The 24,784-nt window shown below is 41.7% G+C and overlaps 1 protein-coding gene across 1 annotated transcript in view; it reads left to right on the plus strand.

The window, feature by feature from the left end:
• The first annotated feature begins 3,082 nt into the window (after positions 1-3,082).
• The window catches only part of LOC137380165 (stabilin-1-like), a 257,422-nt gene continuing 235,720 nt past the window's right edge, over positions 3,083-24,784 (plus strand). The window contains exons 1-5 of the mRNA XM_068051908.1: positions 3,083-4,131; positions 8,657-8,784; positions 12,595-12,710; positions 20,694-20,779; positions 21,311-21,380. Of these exons, the coding sequence (XP_067908009.1) occupies positions 4,039-4,131; positions 8,657-8,784; positions 12,595-12,710; positions 20,694-20,779; positions 21,311-21,380 (493 nt within the window). The 5' untranslated portion in view covers positions 3,083-4,038. The remainder of the gene's footprint in view (positions 4,132-8,656; positions 8,785-12,594; positions 12,711-20,693; positions 20,780-21,310; positions 21,381-24,784) is intronic.

Consider the following 24,784-nt stretch of genomic DNA (forward strand, 5'->3'; position numbering starts at 1 on the left):
ATGTTAAGGATGAAAATTTACGCATTCACAGATGCCTGTGAGGTTAGATGTGAAGAAGGGTGGGAGGAGGCTCATATGAAGCATAACCACTGGCATGGAATCTGTGCTATAAGCACTTACAAGTTGCAAAAATACTTGTTTAAATTAATATAGTAGTATCATTTCCCAATGGTCCACTGCAGATTAAGGTCTAGTAATTTTGCACTAGTTATGGTTCAGTCTTTCAGTCGGAACATTGTCATGCATCACCTGAGCCCTGACCATCTATGTCAGCCCTGACATCTGACATCAAAAGAAAAGAATGTCTTTGAAAAAGCGGTACATGACGACAAACAGTTGAATTTAATGTTTCCACTTTAAACAAATCGATTCTATGTATTATATAAGAATATACATCTTATCTTCAGATGATAATAAACTTTTCAAATGTCACTATCACAGCCCATAACATCATCTGAACATTCAAAGAAAACATATTCCTCTGGTAACATGCAGCAATTCTTTGTTTCCCAATATAATGTGCACTGCTCATTCAGTGACACACTTCACTGAAATGCAACAGCGCAGATTAATCCTTTTGAGTACCAAATGTCTTTAGGAACTTGCATTAACTAACGGTTTTTAAAATTTGCATCCACTTATTGACAGCTGATTTGCATTTGGAAGATTTGCAAATAGTATTTTACCTTTATAATTCACTGAGATGTTAAAATATTACTCAAAATAAAATATTTCACAGAAATGGAGAAAGCATTTCCTGGTTTAGTTAGTTTTCATATTTGGGAATTAAAAGGGCCATTTTGCTAATTTGTAGTCCCAGTACTGAGCCTTACTCCACAGGAGTGCATATCAAAATTCCCAATATGTGCTTCTAGTGAGCAACGATCTGTGCTGGGAGAGCATATTTGTAAATTTACTCATTCAAGAGTAATTATATCAGGGTGGGGGCACTAATTGCTGAAGGTATTTCCGCAAATGGGTCCTGCAAAGTTTGTTGAATGTAATCCATTATCAAAAGTACTATTTAGGGATCTGGGGTCTTAATAATCATTTCTAATAATAAATATCCATTTTCTCATTAAAAAATATGATGAGTAAGGAGTTGTGAATGGTACAAAGAAATGCAGGATGTTTCAAAATGATGGATAGCACTCAAAGAGATGCACAGCCACTTAGCAACTGGGCTGATGAATGACAAATCCTATTTGATTGTGAAAAATGGAAGGTAAATGTATTGGTGCCAAAAATGTAAAATAGTTAAACAATTAAAATTACGTCATTGAGTTCAGCAGGAAGAAAGACTGGGTGTGCCAGATGGGCAAACAGTTAGCATTGTTCTGCTGTAGGGCAGCATTACCAAGGAAATTGTTAGGATGTATAAATAGATCGATAAGTACAAAAATGATTTAATGTCACCCTATAAAGAATTAATGAAATGATGCCTGAAGTCCTGTACTAATCTGGACACTGCACAGAAACAAAATGAAGAAGAAAGAACTTTCAAGACCTCAGGATGTCCCAAAGTGCTTTACAGCCAGTTAAGTACTCTGAAATATTTACAGTGCAGCAACAGGCTATTCAGGCCAACACTCCATGCCCATGTTTATGCTTCACATGAACCTCCTTCCACCCTTCTTCATCTAACTCCATCAATATATCCTTTCTCCCTCATGTGCTTCTCTAATTTCCCTGAAATACATCTATGCCATTCACCTCAACTGCTCCTTGTGGTGGCAAGTTCCACATTCTAACCACAATCTGGGTAAGGAAGTTTCTCCTGAACTCTAAGTGCTTTTGTAGTGTAGTAAATGTTGAAATGTAGGAAACCCAGCAGCCAATTTCACACAGCAAGGTGCAATAAACAGCAATGTGGTAATGTCCAGATAATCTGTTTCAGTGATGTTGGCTGAGGGATAAATATTGGCCCCCAACTTCCTTCAAAATACTGCCATGGGATCTTTTACATCCACCTGAGAGGGCAGATTGGGTCTCATCCAAAGGACAGCACCTCCAGCAGCACTCCCTTATACTATACTGGAGCCAAGATTTTGCACTCAAGTCTCTAGAGTGGGACTTGAAATCTCAACCATCTGACTCAGAGGCAAGTGTGCTATCAACTGAGCCACAGCAGACAAGAGATTTTCAAAAGGACTAAAAGAGACAAACAAAGGCAGCTTAAATGGGTGATGAGTAATGAGAATTTGAGCTTGATGAAGAAAGGAATGTAGGAACATAATTCATGATTTAAAATCATTATGAAGGAAATTGGCCTGAAAACTTATTTGTCTTAAATCAGGAAAAGATAACAAAGGAACATGATTATAAATGAAGCAAACCTTGATCTAAATGCAACTGAGAGAGTGTTTCATGCTTTCATGCTTAAAGTAGTTAACTTATGGAAAACTGTCGCCTAGTAAGTTGAATATGCCCTGGGTTGGCATAGCTACCTAGTCCATTGAATGTACACAGGGTTGGCATAACTACTTAGTCCATTGATTGTTATACTGGGTTGGCATATCTGCCTAAGACTTTGAATGGGGATTGGGTTGGCATAGCTACATAGCACATTGAATACGGACTGGACTGGCATAGCTTGGCACCTGGTACATTGAATGGGACTGGGTGCAATAGATTATCATCTACCACAGTGAAAATGGACTCAATTGAAGTATTCAAAATACAACTTTCTGATTCAACATGGAGCGGAATGAGATGCACTTAGCCAGGAAGGAAATTAACTCTTCTCGAAGGGCTCCTGTATATGGATGCATTTTGAATAATTCTAATATTTTACATCATTTAAAATTAAGGTAGTCACCAAAAGCAGCACTTTGGCGCCTTGTCACGGTAGTGGCTGTAGTCTTATTGCTCAGTGTGAGCCACACAGAGATAACTGCCAAGGAACAGAAAGATATAAAAAGGCCAATTACAGAGAAGGAACCATAAATACTTTATAACCGATGTTGTATCCAACAACTAAAGTTGCAACGGAAACTATATTAAACTTACCCGATTAATCCAATCACAAAAAAAAGACACCCCTTGGGAATGTTTTATGACCCGAAGATTGGGATGTTTATAACCAAACTTACAGGCTATTTCCTGTGAGAGACAACAGAGAAAAAATGCTAACGGTTGCAAATATACGTTACTTTTTGACTCACTAAGCCATGAGTTATTGCAGGAGACCAAAAAATGTGCAAACGCCGTTGTTTTTTTTCCCTGTTGTTGCTTGCATTAAGGAAGTGAAGATGGAATGTGTTGCTGGGATGAATACAATGTGAACAGTAACGGTGAGGGGTTTGACAAGATTCGCCGCACCATATGGGATTGCTTGCTCCGTTTGCTTACTGAATGTTTGTATCTGGGGGTGGAAGGACGCTCTTCACTGATTTGTGAAATGATATTAAGAGACAGTTTGGGAGCCGATACGTGAAGCGTTGCTGTCTGTCTTTTAAACTCTGAGCTGAACTGCCTGCACAATACAGAATAAGAGAACAGAAAGTTGCACCGGACAAGCGGCTGACACCCGGGGTTGACAACTGAGCAGAGTGGAAACATCCTGGGCGATTGGCCCCCAAAAGCTGTGATCTTCCTATTTGCAATGTCAGTCTAGAAACAGGCGGATTTCCGAACATCTGTCCCACTCTGATACGGCAGGAGGAAATCCCCAATTTTCCTGTTTTCTGGAGAACATATGAATGGTCTTTACAGATATACATTTATATATATATATCACACAGAAGTAAATCTTTCCCGAAGCAACTCTTATCCGCTTTAAAAAAAAAACAGCCCTTAACCCCTCGTTCAGGACTGTTCGTTTTCCCATCTTCATGTTCACTTGCCTTTGGGAGCTGATCGAGGCACAGAGCGGATGAGTGCTTCCCCTATCTAGTTGTTCAATCCGACCAGTGTGGAGGGGGATCTGGATCCACTTTGTGCTACACATCTGTGACCTATAGGATCGCCGAGCCCGCAAGAAGAAGCAGAAAGAACAACAACAATAAATCCAAAGCTGAGCAGACGGATGCTGGAGTAATGGAAAGTGCCAGTCTCGGGAGTTTGGCAGCACTGGGGCTGATACTGTTGCTCACTCAATGCCTTGGGTCTGTAGCAGCCCAGAGAGGGAAGGTAAGGACCTGGGGTCACAGTGGCAGGCCAGCTCTCTGTGATCTATATATATTATACTTTTCCTACCCTGCTGCTTTCGGTTAATATTCTGTGTGTCGTTTTCTTATTTTGTGGGAGGGAACAGTCCGCTTGAGTTCTTTCCATGTTTCCCTCCAACCCCCTCAGTGGCAGTTTTCCCTCCGCTGGAGGTGGGTGATACAATTTCATTTTCACAAATGTTGTTGAGCTAACCCCGGGGAGTTGGGATTTTGATAGTGGGATATCAGATTGTCTTGGCGTGGCTGGAGGCTTTTATTGTTGGGCTGGTTAGCTTTAGATCTTTGTAACCAAGACACGGGCAGGGGCAACATGTTTTAGTGCAAGGATTGTAACCCTGAGGTGAAACATGGATACCTACAGCTGTTTTTTTGTTGTTGCTTATTGCATCATTGTGTGTATTTTAGCAAGTTGTTTTATTTTGTCTTTACGTTGGGATAGGGCTGTTGGCCGTTAGCCAAGTCCAAAATCAAAGGGGAGGAGGGTGGTAGGAACTGGGTGGGGTGGATTATGGTGGGTGGGATGAAGGAAACCATTCTGATGTTTTCCTTTACTAATTACAAAAAATGCTTAAATAATATCTTAGTAACTGATATCTGTGTAACAGAAAACACTAAAATCTTACATCTTAAAATCTAGACTTTTCATGGACATAGTTCTTTCTGTGCATTATTTTTAGCTCCAAGGTTAACGCACACCTGTACATTCCTGCCCGTGCTATACTAGCACACTGCTCAAATAGTGCATACAGAAAATTATGAAAATGTGTTCAGCATTGCGCTAAACACAGCACACGGTGGAAATGAAACCCAAGAGCGTCTAAGTTTGTATTTTAGAAATTTCCGACAGCCCATTCAAAAAACAGACTGGCCATTCCAAACTGGCTTGGTCATAATACTTCTAATACTGATTTACAGTCATGCAGCAACCACCGACCACCACCGCCCCACGACCCAAATTTCTCAATGTTTTCCCTTCTCTCCAAAAGGTGCTGTCTCAATATCTGCTACTTTTCTTTCTGCATGATAATGAACATCACACTTACTTAACTTCACTATAAAAAGAGATACTTGCATTTATATGGTGCTTTTTATAACCCCTGAACGTCTCAAAGCGCTTTACAGCCAATGAGGTACATACTTTTTGAAGTGAAGTCACTGTTGTGATGTAGGAAATATGGCAGCCTGTTTGCACACTGCATACTCCTACAAACAGCAATCCATAATGAGCAGATAATCTGCTTTTGTGATGTTGATTGAGTGATAAATATGGACCAGGAGACCAGGGATAACTCCCCTGCTCTTCTTCAAAATAATGCCATTGGATCTTTTACATCCACCTGAGCAGGCAGATGGAGCCTGAATTTAACATCTCATCTGAAAGATGGCACTTCCAACAATGCAGCATTCCCTCAGTACTGCACTGGAGTGTCAGCCTAGATTTTTGTGCTCAAGCCCTGGAATGGGTCTTGAATTCAGAATCTTATGTATTTGAGGCAATAGTGCTGCTAACAAATGTGAACATTAAAGAATATGTACTATGGATATCAATATGATTTTCATGGTCACATGAGTCATGCTTTCCACCAGTGAAGTTACCAGTGATGTTATATACCAGAGTGGGAACCCATTGAAATCTGGGAGTTTGGGAGAGCTGGGACTAAGGCACAATGCCTTTATTTAAGGTCTACCGTCCAACCAGGGAATCTTAAGCAGACTGAGTGGGACATCTTCAGTGCTCAGTGAATTGGCCAAATATCAATCACTTTTGGACTTTTTAGTGCTATTTGGAAAAATTTTTGATGGTTGAACTAAACTTACTATAGGTCATTTCAGGTCAGTATACAAAGACTCAAATGCAAACCAATTCAGACTATTTTGATTTTAAAAGTGCTTGTCAAATAAAATACAATGGATTTGGTTAGTAAATTGATCATTTAACACTGGTGTTACCTAGAATGGTGGTTTGCAAAGTATGGTCCATGGAGCATTGGTGGCTCACAAGGATCCTCCAGGTGGTCCACAGGCTAGTCCAAAATGCAAGTCATTGATGCCCAATGCCAAGGCTGAGGCCATATGAGAGAACAGGCCAGAACCCTCATCTGCACCACCCACATGACATCACACAATCAGAATATCTCACACATGTGTGGCACGTGCTGTCATAAACATGAGCAACAACAATATAGTTTCATAAGCAAGATTTCTGTTACTGTTGATTTTGTTTGATTAACATAGAAACATAGAAAATAGGAGCAGGAGTAGGCCATTCGGCCCTTCAAGCCTGCTCCGCCATTCATTATGATCATGGCTGATCACCCAACTCAGTAACCTGTTCCCGCTTTCCCCCTCATACCCTTTGATCCCTTTAGACCCAAGAGCTATATCTAACACCTTCTTGAAAACATACAATGTTTTGGCCTCAACCGCTTTCTGTAGTAGTGAATTCCACAGGCTCACCACTCTCTGGGTGAAGAAATTTCTCCTCATCTCAGTCCTGAAAGGTTTACCCACGTATCCTTAGACTATGACCCCTGGTTCAGGACTCCCCCACCATTGGGAACATCCTTCCTGCATCTATCCTGTCAAGTCCTGTTAGAATTTATAGGTTTCTATGAGAACCCCCTCACTCTTCTGAACTCCAGCGTATATAATCCTAACCGACTCAATCTCTCCTCATACGTCAGTCCCGCCATCCCAGCAATCAATCTGGTAAACCTTCGCTGCACTCCCTCTATAGCAAGAACATCCTTCCTCAGATAAGGAGACCAAAACTACATACAATATTCCAGGTGTGGCCTCACCAAGGCCCTGTATAATTGCAGCAAGACATCCCTGCTCCTGTACTCAAATACTCTCGCTATGAAGGCCAACATACCATTTGCCTTTTTTACTGCCTGTTGCACTTGCATGCTTACCTTCAGCGACTGGTGTACGGGAACACCCAGGTCTCGTTGCCTATTCCCCTCTCTCAGTTTATAGCCATTCAGATAATAATCTGCCTTCCTGTTTTTGCTACCAAAGTAGATAACGTCACATTTATCCACATTATACTGCATCTGCCATGCATTTGCCCACTCACTCAACTTGTCCGAATCACCCTGAAGCCTCTCTGCATTCTCCTCGCAATTCACCCTCCCACCCAGTTTTGTGTCATCTGCAAAGTTGGAGATATAACATTTAGTTCCCTCATCTAAATCATTAATATATATTGTGAATAGCTGGGGTCCTAGCACCAATCCCTGCAGTACCCCACTAGTCACTGCCTGCCATTCGGAAAAAGACCCGTTTATTCCGACTCTTTGTTTCCTGTCTGCCAACCAATTTTCTATCCATCACAATACACTACCCCCAATCCCATGTGCTTTAATTTTACATGCTATCTCTTATGTGGGACTTTGTCGAAAGCCTTCTGAAAGTCCAAATAAACCACATCCACTGGCTCCCCCTCATCAACTCTACTAGTTACATCCTCGAAGAATTCTAGTAGATTTGTCAAGCATGATTTCCCTTTCGTAAATCCATGGTGACTCTGTCCAATTCTACCACTGTTCTCCAGGTGCTCTGCTATAAAATCTTTGATAACGGACTCTAGAATTTCCCCATTACTGACATCAGGCTGACTGGTCTATAATTCCCTGTTTTCTCTCTACCTCCCTTTTTAAAATATAGATGCAAGATAAATGTTAGTTTGTCAGAAGGTTATTGTGATGATTTAGAACACATATTAGAATGTTTCAAATAAATGTGTTCTCTTGTAGTATTAATGTTTATAATATAAAAATGTCTACACTTTTGATTCTGGCATGAATTAATAATGTACTTATGATATTTAATAAAAAGATTAATGCACATGAATTAATTACATTCCCATGAATTCTGATGAGTTTTTTTTGTGTTGGCAAGCAAAAGCAAGTGGGGTAGGACTGGTAGGTGGTCCACGGGGTCTTTTACCCTGCCTATGTGGTCCGCGGACCAAAAAGGTTGAGAACCGCTGACCTAGATTCATAATTGAGAGTGTGATTTTAACCGGGGCTAATGCCACCTCTGGTTCTGACCCTGGTGCATTCCTGTTTTACACAACGCGGCCAATTTTCATTCCCATGGCATTGAGTGGAAACAACAATCATAGGAACATAGGAAAAAGGAGCAGGAGTAGACCATTCGGCCCCTCAAGCCTGCTCCATCATTCAACTAGATCATGGATGATCTTCAACCTCAATGTCATTTTCCAACACTATCTCCATATCTCTTGATATCTTTAATATCTAGAAATCTATTGATCTCTGTCTTGAATATACTCAATGACTGATCCTCCACAGCCCTCCGGGGTAGAGAATTCCAAAGATTCACCGCCCCAAGCGGATTCAATAACAGGGGGAAAATCAGCTCTGCCAGTTCACAGCCTGAGGTGAAGCTGAAAATGATCCCCAACCTATCTGATGTAAACATTTTATCCTTTTTCCCCTCCTGTTTATAAACAATCTTAGCAAAGATGCGATGAACAGATAGAACTGATGACAGCCACAGCCTGTACCTCCTGTGCGATAAGCCAAAATCTCTTATGTCCTCGAGGCTTCCAGAAGTTCACACAAGACTTCGGGATCAGAGACTGCAGGTAATTTCCATTAAAATCAACACCTGAAGTCTTGCTAAACCATTTAGCTCTAAATACTTATAGAGAATATACTACAGAAAGATATCCCATGGTTACAGCAACATGGTTATATTGATAAAAATAATATGATCACTATACATAGTAGCCTGATTTAGCAAGGCTGTGCTGGTGAGGCAGAGCCAGATTTGTGGTGCGTATGGGTTAGAAAGTAGGATGTATGAGGTTTGCAAACTGCATTTTGGGATGGGTAATTTTAGAACCACAAGCAAGCTGCACTGCTGAAAAACATGAAGATCGTTTCCATTGAATATTTAATTAAATCAAGTCTTTTGTAGGATTTCACATTTTTAGGTGCTGCCTCATCCCCAGCTTGCGTCTTGCCATAGAAAATGGGTGCCACAGTAATCTTGGGATCTAACATGCTTCTTATTGTTCATAGTAGTTGTTACAATTGCTATTTTATTTGCATTTTTAATTAGTTGGTGCTGCAATTTGTTCGATGCCTTTGATAGTTTACGGGTAGTTCACTAATTTTGCATTTTTGGGATTTATTTATCTGTAAATATTTTCTTTTATTGTCCCTGGTTGCCTGCTGCCATTTAAATTACACGGTAAGTGGCGAGGAAGGATATTCCTTGGCATATCTGATAGAACTGCATGTCTTAGATAAGGAGGTGTCCATGACAGGATAACAAACGCTTGAGATGCTTCCTTCACACCCGTCAGTACCCTGCAACCTTTGCTTTTAGATCTCTTTGCACCTTCCTGGACATGGCATGGGAGACTGTGCCACAATGCACTTCACAAAAAAGGTGATCACAGAGTTTTGGCATCTGCTACAGGAAGGCCTCTAGAAAAGGGACAGCTCTTCCTTTAGCAGTAAAGGTTATCAGAGCCTGCAGCGTACATGCTAGTGGATACTTCTACGCTACCATAGGGGGCATCTTCCCTATCAGCCAGTCTACAGTGCACAAATGTAATAAGCAAATGAAAAATGCTACATTTGCAAGGAGCCCAACACCTTCACGACTTTCCCTGTAGAAATGAGGCATTAACTTTCACCAGATGGGACGGTTCCTCAAGTGCACGATTTCATAAATGGTACGGTTGTGAAAAGCAGGGCTCCTGGCATCAACCTCATAATTACATGAAAGGCAAGGGTTTGCATCTAGTTAATTTTCAGGTGGTACTTGACCACAGAAACATTATTAAGCACATCAATAGCTGTTATCCAGGAAGCAGCCACGATGCTGTCATTATGGGCAACCCACAGTGCCTGTATGATTTGAAAGAAGTGAATTGGATTGATGGCTGCACAACCCAATGAGAAATTCCCTAACAGCAGAGGAAAGTCTCATACTGGAAACCCGGGCAGCTGCTTGGTGTTTCCCATGACCATCTCCAGCTGCAAGAAAATTGTACAGTGCAACTCTGGCACAAAACACGTGTGTGATAAAAACAATAGCTGTATGTTATTCTTTCAATGGTACCTTCCACATCGTGCAGAGTTTCCAGCTTAGGTTTGTGCCATGCTTGATGGAACCCATAAGAAATGTTTATGAGCACACTTACCTTCAGATTTCTCCTGATATTAGCAATCCTCCTCCTCATTTGAAGCTGGGCATGAAAAATCTAGGTGATGACAGTGACTTGGTGGTGCACCTCATTTTACATGGAGTATGGCCTCCAACCCTAACAAAGTCCAGCCTTCTTTAGTGCACTTCCTGCATATTAAGTGTTTTTTTTACCTGCATTTCACCAAACATTGTTTAAAGGTTTAATTTATTTGTAAAAATCTTTGACTAGGTGCAATTATGAGGCAGTCCCATAGATTATATAGACTGACAACACACATCCAGAACTAGCACATGTTAAGAATTTGATCCATACCAGCCCAGCCTGAGAGGCCATGTGTTCAAGATGAAAGTAATTTTTTTGTATCTTATGCTTTCACATTATTTTTATTTTGTTGTAATTATTGTTAATTATTGCTTAACTTAAGTTAACTAAGAGAGCTTCCTAGTCAATAGCTGGATGGCAGCACTGATTAAAATGTACCCATGGGATTGTACTAAAGGCATTTTATCAAGTTATATCTGGCACAATGCTTTTTCCTTAAACACTGCTGATTTTTCAGTGCAAAGTTCATTAATGGCAAAGTTGCAGTCTCCAACAAACAAAGTGTTAATATGCTGGTCACCAATGTACCTTCTTCTCCCACTGTTGGGTTGAATTTCTCCGATCTCTAGGTACAGTGACATTTTTGATGCATTATGAAGATTTCCACTAGCTGATTTCTAGAAAAATCATAGACATGTTTACTAGAAATACTACCTGGAGGAAATCTTTGTGAAGGCCTTTTTGATGTTACTACACTTGGCAACTGGTACAATTCTTTTTTAGTGTGTGATTGCTTTGTATCACAAATAAGATACAGTGTCACACTTTAGTTTACCAGGTCAAGGTGGTTTCTGTTATCTGTGTCAGGAGTATTGATTTATTGATGAATCTACAGGGTTAAGCACCATTCACAACTCTTTGATGGAGAAGAAGCCCATGCCAGTATAGAGCAGGACTTGGGCAAAATCCAAGCTTGGGCTGACAATGACAAATGACATTCACATCACATACATATTGCGCCAGATCATTTCCAACAAGAAAATGTCCCAGCTGCCTCACTAGTTCAATGTCGCCACCATCACTGAGTGCATCATCATTAACTTTCTGGGGGTCGCCACTGACCAGAAGTTTAGATGAATTAGCCAGATCAACAATGTGATCACACAAGGCTGAGTACACTGTTCATTTCCTGACCTCTCGAAGTCTCTCCAGCAGCTCCAAGGCTCAAGCCCGAATTCCAATGGAATGCTTACCACTCACCTCTATGGGTGTAACTGCAGCAACACTCAAGAAGCTCCCCACTATCTATGATAAAGGATCAACTTGATCAGCCCCCTCTGCATCTGTAGTCAATATCCACCCTTTCTCGGTGCACTGCGTCATCAGTATCTACAATGAATAAAATGCACTTTAGGAACTCGCCAAGCTGACTTCCCAACCTGCAACTTCAACTATCAAGAAGCACAAAGACTTTTGAAATCATGAGAACGTCATCACTTCCAAGTTCCCTCTAAGTCCCGTTTCATCCTGATTCAGACCTACATTGCTGTTCCTTCGTCATCAATGGGTGAAAATTCAGGCATTCTTATCTATCTATTGTCATAGTAACATAAACACAAGGACTTCACTAGTTCAAGCTGTAGGCTCCCCACCACTTTTTCAGGGAAACTAGGAAGGGCATCATGTGCAACTATCAGCAAGCTAACCTGTGTGAGAATTTGAGGACTGGACATCAAGTTTAATTCTGTAGGGAAGAGGAAAATGGGAAAACAAATATCAGTCCAAGCCGTTCTCAGGTCCTAGTGTTAGAAGATAGAGTCACATTAGTAGAGTTCTGATACTTTACTGGCTGGTTGACAGTGAAGCTGATGTTAAATAAATGTGTGGGGGATTTTCATTTGCTATGACATTGTAACAAAAAGAGTGGAGTGAAGCTCATTGTTAAAATATTCTTCACAAACTTTTCAGTATTTTAATTATTGCAGTAAAACTGTGAAGGGAATCAATTAAGATCAAATCTGATTTAAGGGCAATTTTTTTCTCTGAAACTTAAAAGTACATTACAGTGTACAACTTATGAAGTCATACTGACAAGGTCTTCCTGTTAAGCAAAATATGGTAAAGTATATTTAATATTGTCTCTCCAGTATTTTAATAAATTTATGTTTTATTATATATTTAAATTTAAAGTTTTACTGTGGACCTGGGTGGAGAACAGCTGATTAGACAAGTTGGTTGCAGACAAAAATGCAAGAAAATGGTCAAATCCAGATGTTGTAAAGGATTCTGGAGCCAGGACTGCCTAGGTGAGTAATGAGGGTTTCAGTCTGCAAGTGATAGAGACTAACCGATAATCGTGCTTTCTATTATGCAATAAATTGTGTAATCATTTTTCATTTCCATAAACCACACTAATCAATTTCATTTAGTGTGGGGAACTGTCTCTTGGAAATTGTTCTGTGACAGTATTTGTGTGCTATGTTTTCTGTAAACATTAGTATTATAGGTGAAATGCTCAATTTTGTGTCTGAGCTATATTGCCAGTTCAACATTCTTGAACTATTTCATATAATGAATTGGAATTTAGAAATAAGTCAAAGGTTAATTGTGTCTAACTAGTTTGATTATAGAGCTACAGATCTGCATTCTATATGTTCTATAATTATATACTTTGAAGTTCTCAAGGCTGACTTGTTTGCACCATGCTGGGGTACAGTAGCATAGTTATTATGTTACTGGAATAGTAATCCCGAAGCCTGGACTATTGATCCGGACACGAGTTCAAATCCCACACAGCAGCTGGGGAATTTAAATTCAGTTAATTAAATAAATCTGGAATAAAACTCAGTGATGGTGACCATGAAACTACTGATTGTTATAAAACCCATCTGCTTCACTAAAGTACTTTAGGCAAACAAATCTGCTATCCTTACCCGGCCTGGCCTGGCCTCTATGTGACTCCAGACCCACAGCAATGTTGTTGCCTCCTAACTGCCCTCTGAAATGGCCTAGCAAGCCACTCAGTTGTATCAAACTGCTGTGAAAAAGTATAACAAGACTGGGCAGAACACCCAGCACTGACCTAGGCGCTGGACACGACAAAGCCATGCCCAGCCCAGTCAATGGTGCAAAGTCCTCCTCACTATCATCTGGGGACATGCCAAAATTGGGAGAGCTGACCTACAGACTTGTCAAGCAACAACTTAACATAGCCATACTCACAGAATCGTACAGCCAATGTCCCAGACTCCTCCATCCTCATCTCTGATTATCTCCTGTCCCACCAGCAGGACATACCCATCAGAGGTGGCTGCACAGTGGCATACATTTGGGTGGGAGTGGCCCTGGGAGTCCTCAACATTGATTGCAGACCCCATGAACTCTCATGGCATCAGGTCAAACATGGGCAAGGTAACCTCCTGTTGGTTACCACCTACCAGCCTCCCTCAACTGATGAATCAGTGTTCCTCCATGTTGAATACTACTTGGAAGAAGCACTGAGGGTAACAATGGTGCAGAATGCACTCTGGGTGGGGCATTTCAATGTCCATATCATTAAGAGTGGCTCTTTAGTGCCATTACTGCCCAAGTTGGCTGAGCCCTGAAGGGCATTTCTGGCATACTGGGCCTGCGGCAGGTGGTGAGAGAACCAACATGAGGGAAAAACCTACCTGACCTCGTCCTCACCAATCTACCTGTTGCAGATAAATTTATCCATGACAATAGTGGCAGGAGTGACCACCTGTCCTTGTGGAGACAAAGTCCCGTCTTCACACTGAAGACTCCTTCCATCTTGCAGCTTTACATTACCAAGTGTTAAATGGAATGGAATTAGAACAGATTTAGCAGCTCAAAATTGGGCATCCATGTAACGCTGTGGGCCAACAGCAGCAGAATTGTATTCCACCACAATCTGTAATATCATGGCTCAGCATATTCCTTACTCTATCTTTACCATCTAGTCAGGGGACCAACCCTGGTTTAATGAGGAGTGTAGGAGAGCTTGCCAGGAGTAGCACCAGGCATACCTAAAAATGAGGTGCCAACCTAGTGAAGCTACAACACAGGACTACCTGCATGCTAAACAGCGGAAGCAGCATGCTGTAGACAGAGCTAAAGTAATCCCCAACTAATGGATCAGAACAAATCTCTGCAGTCCCGCCACATCCAATCCTGAATGGTAATGGACAATTAAACAACTAATGGGAGGAGGAGGTGCTATGAGTATCCTCAATCTCAATAATGATGGAGCCCAGCATGTGAGTGCAAAGACAAGGCTGAAGTGTTTGTAACCTTCTTCAGCCAGAAGTCTTGAGTGGATGATACATCTTGGCCTCCTTCTGAGGTTCCCAGCATCATAAATGCCAATCTTCAGCCAATTGGATTCACTCCACATGATGTCATGAAATGGCTGAGCGCACTGGATACAGCAAAGGCTATGGGCCCTGACAACATCCTGGCAGTATTGCTGAAGACTTGTGTGCCAGAGCTAGCTGTGCCTCTAGTCAAAATGTTCCAATACAGCTACACCACTGGTGTCTACCCAACAAAGTGAACAATTGCCAAAGTATGTCCTATCCACAAAAAGCAGGGCAAATACATTCCTGGTGAATTACCGCCCCATCAGCCTATTCTCACCAACAGGAAAGTGATGAAAGGTGTTATTGACAGTGCTATCAAGCAGAATTTACTCACCAATAATCTGTTCACTGCTGCTCAGTTTGAGTTCTGCCAGGGCCTTTTGGTTCTAGACCTCATTACAGCCTTTATGCAAACATGAACCAAAGAGCTGAATTACAGAGGTGAGATGAGAGTGACTGCCCTTGACTTCAAGGCAACATTTGATCAAGTATAGCATCAAGGAGCTCGAGTAAAACTGAAGTCAATGGGAATTGGGGGTAACTCTCCACTGGGTGGAGTCATGCCTAGAACAAAGGTAGATGATTGTGGTTGTTGGAGGCCAATCATCTTAGCCCCAGGACATTGCTGCAGGAGTTTCTCAGGACAATGTCCTAAGCCCAACCATCTTCAGCTGCTTCATCAATGACCTTCCTTCCAGCATAAAGTCAGAAATGGGGATGTTTGCTGATGATTGCACAGTGTTCAGTTTCATTCGCAATTCCTCAGAAAAGGAAGAATGTTGTGTCCACATGCAGCAAGATCTGGACAACATTCAGGCTTGGGCTGATAAGTGGCAAGTAACATTCATGCCACACAAGTGCCAGGCAATGACAATCTCCAACAAGAGATAATCTAACCATCTCCTCTTGACATTCAATGGCATTACCATCACTGAATCCACCATCATCAATATCCTGGGGTCATCATTGATCAGAAACATAACTGGACCAGCCACATAAATATTGTGGCTACAGAGCAGGTCAGAGGTTGGGAATTCTGTGGTGAGTAACTCACCTTTTGATTCTCCAATGCCTGTCCATCATCTACAAGGTACAAGTCAGGAGTGTGATCGAAAAATCTCTACTTGCCTGGATGAGTGCAGCTCCAACAACACTCAAGAAGCTCCACATCACCCAAGACAATGTAGTCTGCTTGATTGGCACCCATTCCCCAACTTAAACATTCAGTCCCTCCACCACTGCTGCATGGTGGCTACTGTGTGTGCATTTACAAAATGCACTGCAGCAACTCACCAAGGCTTTGACAGCACCTTCCAAACCTGCGACCTTTACTGCCTGGAAGAACAAGGCAGCAGGTGCATCACCACTTACAACTTCTCCCCCAAGTCATGCACCATCCTACTTGGAACTATATTGCTGTTCCTTCATTGTCACTGGGTCAAAATCCTGGAACTCCCTTCCTAACAGCACTGTAGGTGTACCTACACCATATGGACTGCAGCGGTTCAAGAAGGCAGCTCAGTGCCATCTTCTCAAGGGCAATTAGGGATGGTCAATGCCAGTGATGCCCACATCACATGAATGAATAAAAAAAGTACTTCTTTTCTAAAACATTACTAATAACAGCAGTTCGGGTAGTTTAGAGGGGCTGACTTTGGAATGTGGCTTGGAAGATCCATTTTGAATTGCTTAAGAGAATGCATGGGCATGGCTTGGTTGATATTTCAATCTATGCAGCTTTTGCGGTGGGACAACTAGGTAGGTTTAATTGTTGCCCTATTGCTGCTCCCATATAACTAGACACAAGCGGTATTCTTTAATTTGTTATCATTAAGTAGCTAACAATCAGAACTCCAAGCGGATGTTGATTTAGCATATGAAGCAATTGCGGGCATTAAGCAGGCATTCTTTTTAAAGTTCAAGGTTTAGACTGTGCAGTTAAGCTTTGGTAATTTGTAGATGAATTGCATTTAGTTACATGACTTCAATATACCAGTTTGGAAACAAAGAACAAGAGCTGGCCGTCTTGATCAAAAAGTGTGGTGCATTCTCTTTTAGAATGGATTGTCCACGCCCACACAATTATAGTGGTATTAAGGTCTGACAGCTAGCTTTTACTGGGTCATCAATTTACATAACTTATTGGGATTCATTTTTTTCACCATCAGCAAAGCTTTGCATGTTGGTATCAATAATGGCAAATAGTCTAAAGGAAAACCAATTGGAATTGGAGCCAAGTCCAGTGAGCAGCATGAGAAAATGAAGAGTAAAGGCTTGGATTCTGAAATGTGTTGTGAATTTGGCAAATAATAGTGCTGATGATTTGGTGATGCTGACTAGCAAAATTGAAAAATGCCAATGTACTTTATCATTTGCTCAAAATTAAGTTTAAACAAGGATTATGCAATATTTAAACAACCTGTATTAAGTGTTGTGTGACATTAATTCATCGACATCATCATATGAAACAAAATAATTTTGAGCATGTATTTTGACTTTCAATGAGCATTTTCCAAAACAAAGTATAAGGTAACATGTTTACATTATTTTTTTCATGCGATTTGAGCATCGCTGGCAAGGCCCAGCATTTGTTGCCCATCCCTAATTGCCTTGAGAATGTGGTGGTGAGCTGCCTTCTTGAACCACTGAAGTCCATGTGGTGAGGTATATCCACAGTGCTGATAGGAGTGAGTTCCAGAACTTTGACCCAGCAACAGTGAAGGAACAGCGACATAGTTCCAAGTCAGGATGGTGTGTGGCTTGGAGGGGAACTTGCAGGTGGTGGTGTTCCCATGTATCTGCTGCTGTTATGCCTCTAGGTGGTAGAGGTTGCAGATTTGGAAGGTGCTGTTGAAGGAGTCTTGGTGGGTTCCTGCAGTGCATCTTGTAAATGGTACACACTGCTGCCACTGTGCGCTGGTGGCGGAGAGAGTGAATGTTTAAGGTGATGGATAGGGTGCTGATCAAGCAGGCTGTTTTGTATTCGATGGTGTCGAGATTCTTGAGTGTTGTTGGAGCTGCACCCATCCAGGTGTGGAAATTATTCCATCACACTCCTGCCTTGTGCCTTGTAGTTGATGGATGATTGGCTTTGGGGAGTCAGGAGGTGAGTTACTCGCTGCAAAATTCCCAGCATCTGACCTGCTGTTGTAGCCACAATGTTTATATGGCTGGTCCAGTTAAGTTTCTGGTCAATGGTAGCTCCCAGGATGTTGATGCTGGGGGATTCAGCGATGCTAATGCCATTGAACGTCAAGGCGGGATGGTTAGACCCTTTCTTGTTTGAGATGGCCATTGTCTGGTATTTGTATGGTTCAAATGTTACTTTCCACTTATCAGTTCAAGCCTGAATGTTATCCAGATCTTGCTACAATAAATAAATGAATAAAGGTTAATACACAGCTTAAAATGTGGATTGGGATTATGACAAACTGTTAGTAGTTTATTGATAACATCAGAAGTGTATAAGAGGGGGAACTGGAAATAAAAATAGCTGCAGATATTAAAGAAAACAACAAAAACTTCTTAAAATACTGTAACAGTAAAAGGTCAATCAATAAACCAGGAATAAAACATTAGCCTATGCTAGTGGGGGTGAAACTGAGGATAAACAGAAAATAGCTAATATATTCAATGAATACTTGCTTGAAACATTTAATGGAGAAGACTACATTATAAGGTGCCCAAATCCTTCCTGATATATGGATTTCAATATTGATCTGAGGAAAGGTCTAGATGAACAAAACCTTGGGTGAAATTTAACCCATGATTCTAAGAGCAACTAGCGATAACATTTATTAAGTGTTGACAATCATCATGAGGGCATCACTGCCTATTAAGAGATCGCAATAGAAATAGTCGTTTCATAGTACAGAACTTGAGAATTGCTGAAAATAGAGACATGTTGTTGAAGATTTTCATCTTGCACTCAGCAGGACAATACCCAAGAATAACCAATGGGTAAGGGAAAACAACAACGTATACTGTATGAGAAGTGAGTGCCAATTGGTTGGCAAGTGAACTCTGATTGGTAGAGGCATTGCCATGGAGAATGCACCAGTTTATGGTGACTGACAGTTAACTGCCAAGCTTTGTTTGAAATTTAAATCAGGCAGCATGACTCTAATTGGTCAAGGCATTGCCCTGAGGAATGAACCAGTGAATGACTGTCACTTATTTTATTCAGCTGAAACAGGCGCAATATGTGTATATGTTCTTTCTGTATGAAAAGCATAGGGCCCTGTGTATTAATATATATAGCTTCCAGTACGCGCAAATGCACCACACTGCGAGCCCTACTGGCAACCTTAAATTGGTTGTCAACGTATTTCTTTGCACACTGCGGATTATTTAGCAAACGTTGTCCAATCGCGGAATCACATCTAATGTTGGACACTGTGTTTTGAGTTTTGCAAGCACGGGCTGGTTGGCTACATCCTGTACCTTGCCTGTTGCAAACAGGACTTTGCCCAACTCCCTGGCATACAGTGGAGACCTGTTTGTCACTGCTCTTAGTTGGTTATGCAAGTTTCTGATCTGCTGTGTAAGGGAAAAAAATCTCTTCCAAGCCCAGGATGGTGCGGAAAGTTCTGCTGGTCTCTTGTCAGAGTTACAATGGATTTCAGGCCCATTGTTTCTACTGTCCACTTGGGATGTCAAAAATACCAGGACTTTCTCTTCTAAAGTTACACTAATTATTATTTGCTATCTTTGCTTGCATCTCAGGTTGTTAAAGAAAATAGGAGAGGAGATAGCGAAGGGCTTGCCATAATCTTCCAATCTTCCCTAGATACGGGGGAAGTGCCAGAGGATTGGAGAGTGTCAAATGTGACACCCTTATTCAAGAAAGAGTGTAAGGACAGTCCTAGCAATTACAGAGCAAATGTCATCAGGGAGATAGAGCCAGAGGGCAGGATGCCTGCTTGCGTGGATTACTGGAGGCTGGAGCAGCAATAAGGAATGCAAGAACAATGCTAAATTATAATGCTGGGTAAAATAGCCTGCTCACCAATAACCTTAATCCAGACATCATATTATTTTCCACTCATTACTTCTACATATAACCACATGTCATATTATGCCCAGTTTCTCATGTGCAGTAGGATGTCATAGAATCTTACTGTACGGAAGGGGGCCATTTGGGCCATTTGTGCCTGTGCCGGCTCTCTGAAAGAGCTATCCAATTAGTCGTGCTCTCCTGCTCATTCCCCATAGTCCATGTCCTCCATTCTAAGTGATATTTAGTGGCAATCTGTGTTTAAATTGACTGTAGTCAACAGTATAAGGTTTCGGTGTGTATCAATCTTTTGAATCTTGGTGGCTGTGTAATTATGATAAGTAAATTGGGTGGCACAGTGGTGCAGTGATTAGCAGCGCAGCCTCACAGCTCCAGTGACCCAGGTTCAGTTCTGGGTACTACCTGTGCGGAGTTTTAAAGTTCTCCCTGTGACCGCATGGGTTTCCGCCGGGTGCTCCAGTTTCCTCCCACAGCCAAAGACTTGCAGGTTGATAGGTAAATTGGCCATTGTAAATTGCCCCTAGTGTAGGTAGGTGGTAGGAGAATGGTGGGGATGTAGTAGGGAATATGGGGTTAATGTAGGATTAGTATAAATGGGTGGTTGTTGGTTGGCACAGACTCGATGGGCCAAAAGGCCTGTTTCAGTGCTGTATCTCTAAATAAATAAAAAATATAAATAATACTAATAATTAATAGGGCATCCTTCAGGTAATGCTTTAGCATGTTAAAATGCTTCAAACAATGTATTACTTCTGGAATACAACTGTTGTTATGTTGGCAAATATATTACCACGATGTGACTAAATAATGTTTTGCAAATTAGCGGTTGCACATCTTGCATAATACATTTTGAGATGCGAAACCTAAAATGAGAATGTCATGCAATGTAATAACTTTTGTGCCTACCTTAGAATGCCCTGGTGGATCGACAAATCCCTGCAATAGACATGGCACGTGTTTAGATGGAATATTAGGGAATGGAAGCTGCATTTGTGAGGTCAGTCTACATTTCTTAAAAGTATATTCATTTAATCGCCTGCTGCATTTGTGGCATCCCTTTGAACATGATATAGTTTGACACACTAACTTCTTATAGTTTGGGAAATGTTACCTTTTTTCTATAAGACCATTTTGATTTGGAAGATAATTTTATTTCAAGTGATTGTATCATCAATGTCTTATTATTTTACGCTAATACATTCTCAGCTACCTCAGTCACCTGGTATTGGATAATTTATACGTAATACAATTGGCAGTCTTTATACTTTCTTTGTGCTGCAATGCTCAGGGTCAATTTCTATGGCACTTCATCACAGGGTTTCTTAGATTGTCATTATAAGCACAGCTCACCAGGTAATGTATAAGCATGTGAATCTTGTTCAGTTGTCAGTTCACCCGCTTTAGAATATAACATGTTTCTTCAAATGCAGCATAATGTTAAATGAAGCTCCAGATAACTGTATTTCTGCAGATTCATGCAGAGGGTTCTGTCCTTCAACCTAACGAAACTGATTTCCTTTTGCTGCAGCCGAAGTACAAAGGAAATGCCTGTGAGGAGTGTGCAGATGAAGGAGCATACGGTCCTGACTGTGTTGTGGGTACGAAGATTCTTTTCTGTAACTTAGAGTTAGAATAATACTTTCAAGTTCACTTTTTGAGAGTTCAACATTAGCACGAAATGGGCGACAAGTTTTACGCTTTGTCCAGTTCTCCTTTCCAATGCCAAAAAACAATTTTACCCATATTGACTTCCACTATGACTTTTTTTTCTTACAACAGTTCAACTCTGCAATCTATATATATAAAACTAAAAAGATCAAGTAAATGTTAAAAACTTTAACCTGCTGTTGGATAAATTAAGAAATTATAGTGTATTTGTTTAATATTATTTTCTTAGATGAAAATCATTTTGTTTTGATTTCTTTGACTCTTGAAGGTGAAATTGCGCTTTGCGAAATGGATGATAGTGAATCAATAGCCCCTTTTATGCCCGGCCTGATTTTCAGCCTTAATGCGCTACCGCCAAGATTAATTTCACCCCCTTTTTGTCAAAGGAGGTATTTTTGCTTAGTGTTTCTTTTTTTCTATTTTTCTTTCCTTTTGTTCTTTTTGCCTCAGACTTTCAGCCAAGATGGCACCCTGAGTAATCCAAGATAGTCCCTGCTGTCTTGTTAGTCACTGGAATATGTGTGTATGTGTGTGTTACAGCAGTTATTGTGCAATATTCTAACTTTCAGTTCTGTTGAAATCAAACCATGCCAAAGAAAAATAAATATATTGCCAGAGAGACACCACATTGAGAGAATTAGTCTAAAATTGTTCATGCATTGCTTATAATTCAGAAAGATGTTCAACTGTGTTGTTGTGACCTTAGAGACTAGCGTAATTTGATTTACTGTGCAATGCAGGAAACATTCAGACAGACTTAGACTGCAGAATATGTGCGAAAGGAAAACTTGACGATCATCAAACTCAGGAAATATCAGGGAGGGGCAACTTACAGTAACAGCTCTACACAAAATGACATGGGGGCAGTGTTCCTGAGTACTGTGGGCATTTGTAGATTGAAGTGTAGCTGAATCCTCTTTTTCATAATCACTGTGCTGCAGAATAAAAATATTCAGATATAGCCACTTCACAATAATGAGGCAATAGCCCAAAGATTATGGCAAAATTGAGGTGATAATAACCCATTGCCCATAGCACATTTGCTGTGTGCCTTGTTGGCAACAAAGAGGGTTGGCTTTGTCAAATTTTGCAAGTCCTTCTCCTTCATTTTGGCAGAAATTGAGTACATATTGGCATTCGCTGTATTGCTGAACATGCATCCAGTTGTTATAGAGACATTGTGTGACTATGCGTCCAGACAATTTGAAACTACAACCGTCCCAAAATGGCTGCATGACCCAACAGCAACCTACCATCACAGCTGTTTTTCCCAGTCAGGGAACACTTTAATGCAGCTTTATAAGCATATTTTATAGGATGACCAGTGGAAAATGAAATTGTAGAACTTATATCACAGGTTTACTATAAGTTGTACTGCATAATGTAGATCTTTACATTTCTTCTTTGTACAGACAGTGTTTGTCGAGTCTTCTTCTTCTTTGGCCTCCTTGTCTTGGGAGACAATGGGTAAGCGCCTGGAGGTGGTCAGTGGTGTGTGGAGCAGCGCCTGGAGTGGCTATAAAGGCCAATTCTAGAGTGACAGGCTCTTCCACAGGTGCTGCAGAAAAATTTGTTTGTCGGGGCTGTTACACAGTTGGCTCTCCCCTTGCGCTTCTGTCTTTTTTCCTGCCAACTGCTAAGTCTCTTCGACTCGCCACACTTTAGCCCTGCCTTTATGGCTGCCCGCCAGCTCTGGCGAACGCTGGCAACTGACTCCCACGACTTGTGATCAATGTCACAGGAGTTCATGTCGCGTTTGCAGACGTCTTTAAAGCGGAGACATGGACGGCCGGTGGGTCTGATACCAGTGGCGAGCTCGCTGTACAATGTGTCCTTGGGGATCCTGCCATCTTCCATGTGGCTCACATGGCCAAGCCATCTCAAGCGCCGCTGACTCAGTAGTGTGTATAAGCTGGGGATGTTGGCCGCCTTGAGGACTTCTGTGTTGGAGATACGGCCCTGCCACCTGATGCCAAGTATTCTCCGGAAGCAGCGAAGATGGAATGAATTGAGACGTCGCTCTTGGCTGACATACGTAGTCCAGGCCTCGCTGCCATAGAGCAAGGTACTGAGGACACAGGCTTGATACACTCGGACTTTTGTTGTCCGTGTCAGTGCGCCATTTTCCCACACTCTCTTGGCCAGTCTGGACATAGCAGTGGAAGCCTTTCCCATGCACTTGTTGATTTCTGCATCGAGAGACAGGTTACTGGTGATAGCTGAGCCTAGGTAGGTGAACTCTTGAACCACTTCCAGAGCGTGGTCGCCAATATTGATGGATGGAGCATTTCTGACGTCCTGTCCCATGATGTTCGTTTTCTTGAGGCTGATGGTTAGGTCAAATTCATTGCAGGCAGCCGCAAACCTGTCAATGAGGCTCTGCAGACACTCTTCAGTGTGAGATGTTAATGCAGCATCGTGAGCAAAGAGGAGTTTTCTGATGAGGACTTTCCGTACTTTGGACTTCGCTCTTAGACGGGCAAGGTTGAACAACCTGTGGAGGAAAATTCCTTCTTCTGAGGACTTGAACGCATGTGAGAGCAGCAGGGAGAAGGAAATCCCAAAAAGTGTGAGTGCGAGAACACAGCCCTGTTTCACGCCACTCAGGATAGGAAAGGGGTCTGATGAGGAGCCACCATGTTGAATTGTGCCTTTCATATTGTCATGGAATGAGGTGATGATACTGAGTAGCTTTGGTGGACATCCGATCTTTTCTAGTAGTCTGAAGGGACCACGTCTGCTGACGAGGTCAAAGGCTTTGGTGAGATCAATGAAAGCAATGTAGAGGGGCATCTGTTGTTCGCAGCATTTCTCCTGTATCTGACGAAGGGAGAACAGCATGTCAATGGTCGATCTCTCTGCTCGAAAGCCACAGTGTACCTCAGGGTAGTCGCGCTTGGCCAGCTTCTGGAGCCTGTTTAAAGCGACTCGAGCAAAGACTTTCCCCACTATGCTGAGCAGGGAGATTCCACGGTAGTTGTTGCAGTCACCGCGGTCACCTTTGTTTTTATAGAGGGTGATGATATTGGCATCGCGCATGTCCTGAGGTACTGCTCCCTCGTCCCAGCACAGGCAAAGCAGTTCATGTAGTGCTGAGAGTATAGCAGGCTTGGCACTCTTGATTATTTCAGGGGTAATGCTGTCCTTCCCATGGGCTTTTCCGCTGGCTAGAGAATCAATGGCATCACTGAGTTCTGATTTTGTTGGCTGTATGTCCAGCTCATCCATGACTGGTAGAGGCTGGGCTACATTGAGGGCAGTCTCAGTGACAACATTCTCCCTGGAGTACAGTACTAGGTAGTGCTCAACCCAGCGGTCCATTTGCTTGCGTTGG

This window comes from Heterodontus francisci, chromosome 19, assembly GCF_036365525.1.
Source record: "Heterodontus francisci isolate sHetFra1 chromosome 19, sHetFra1.hap1, whole genome shotgun sequence".
Classification (NCBI taxonomy): Eukaryota; Metazoa; Chordata; class Chondrichthyes; order Heterodontiformes; family Heterodontidae; genus Heterodontus; species Heterodontus francisci.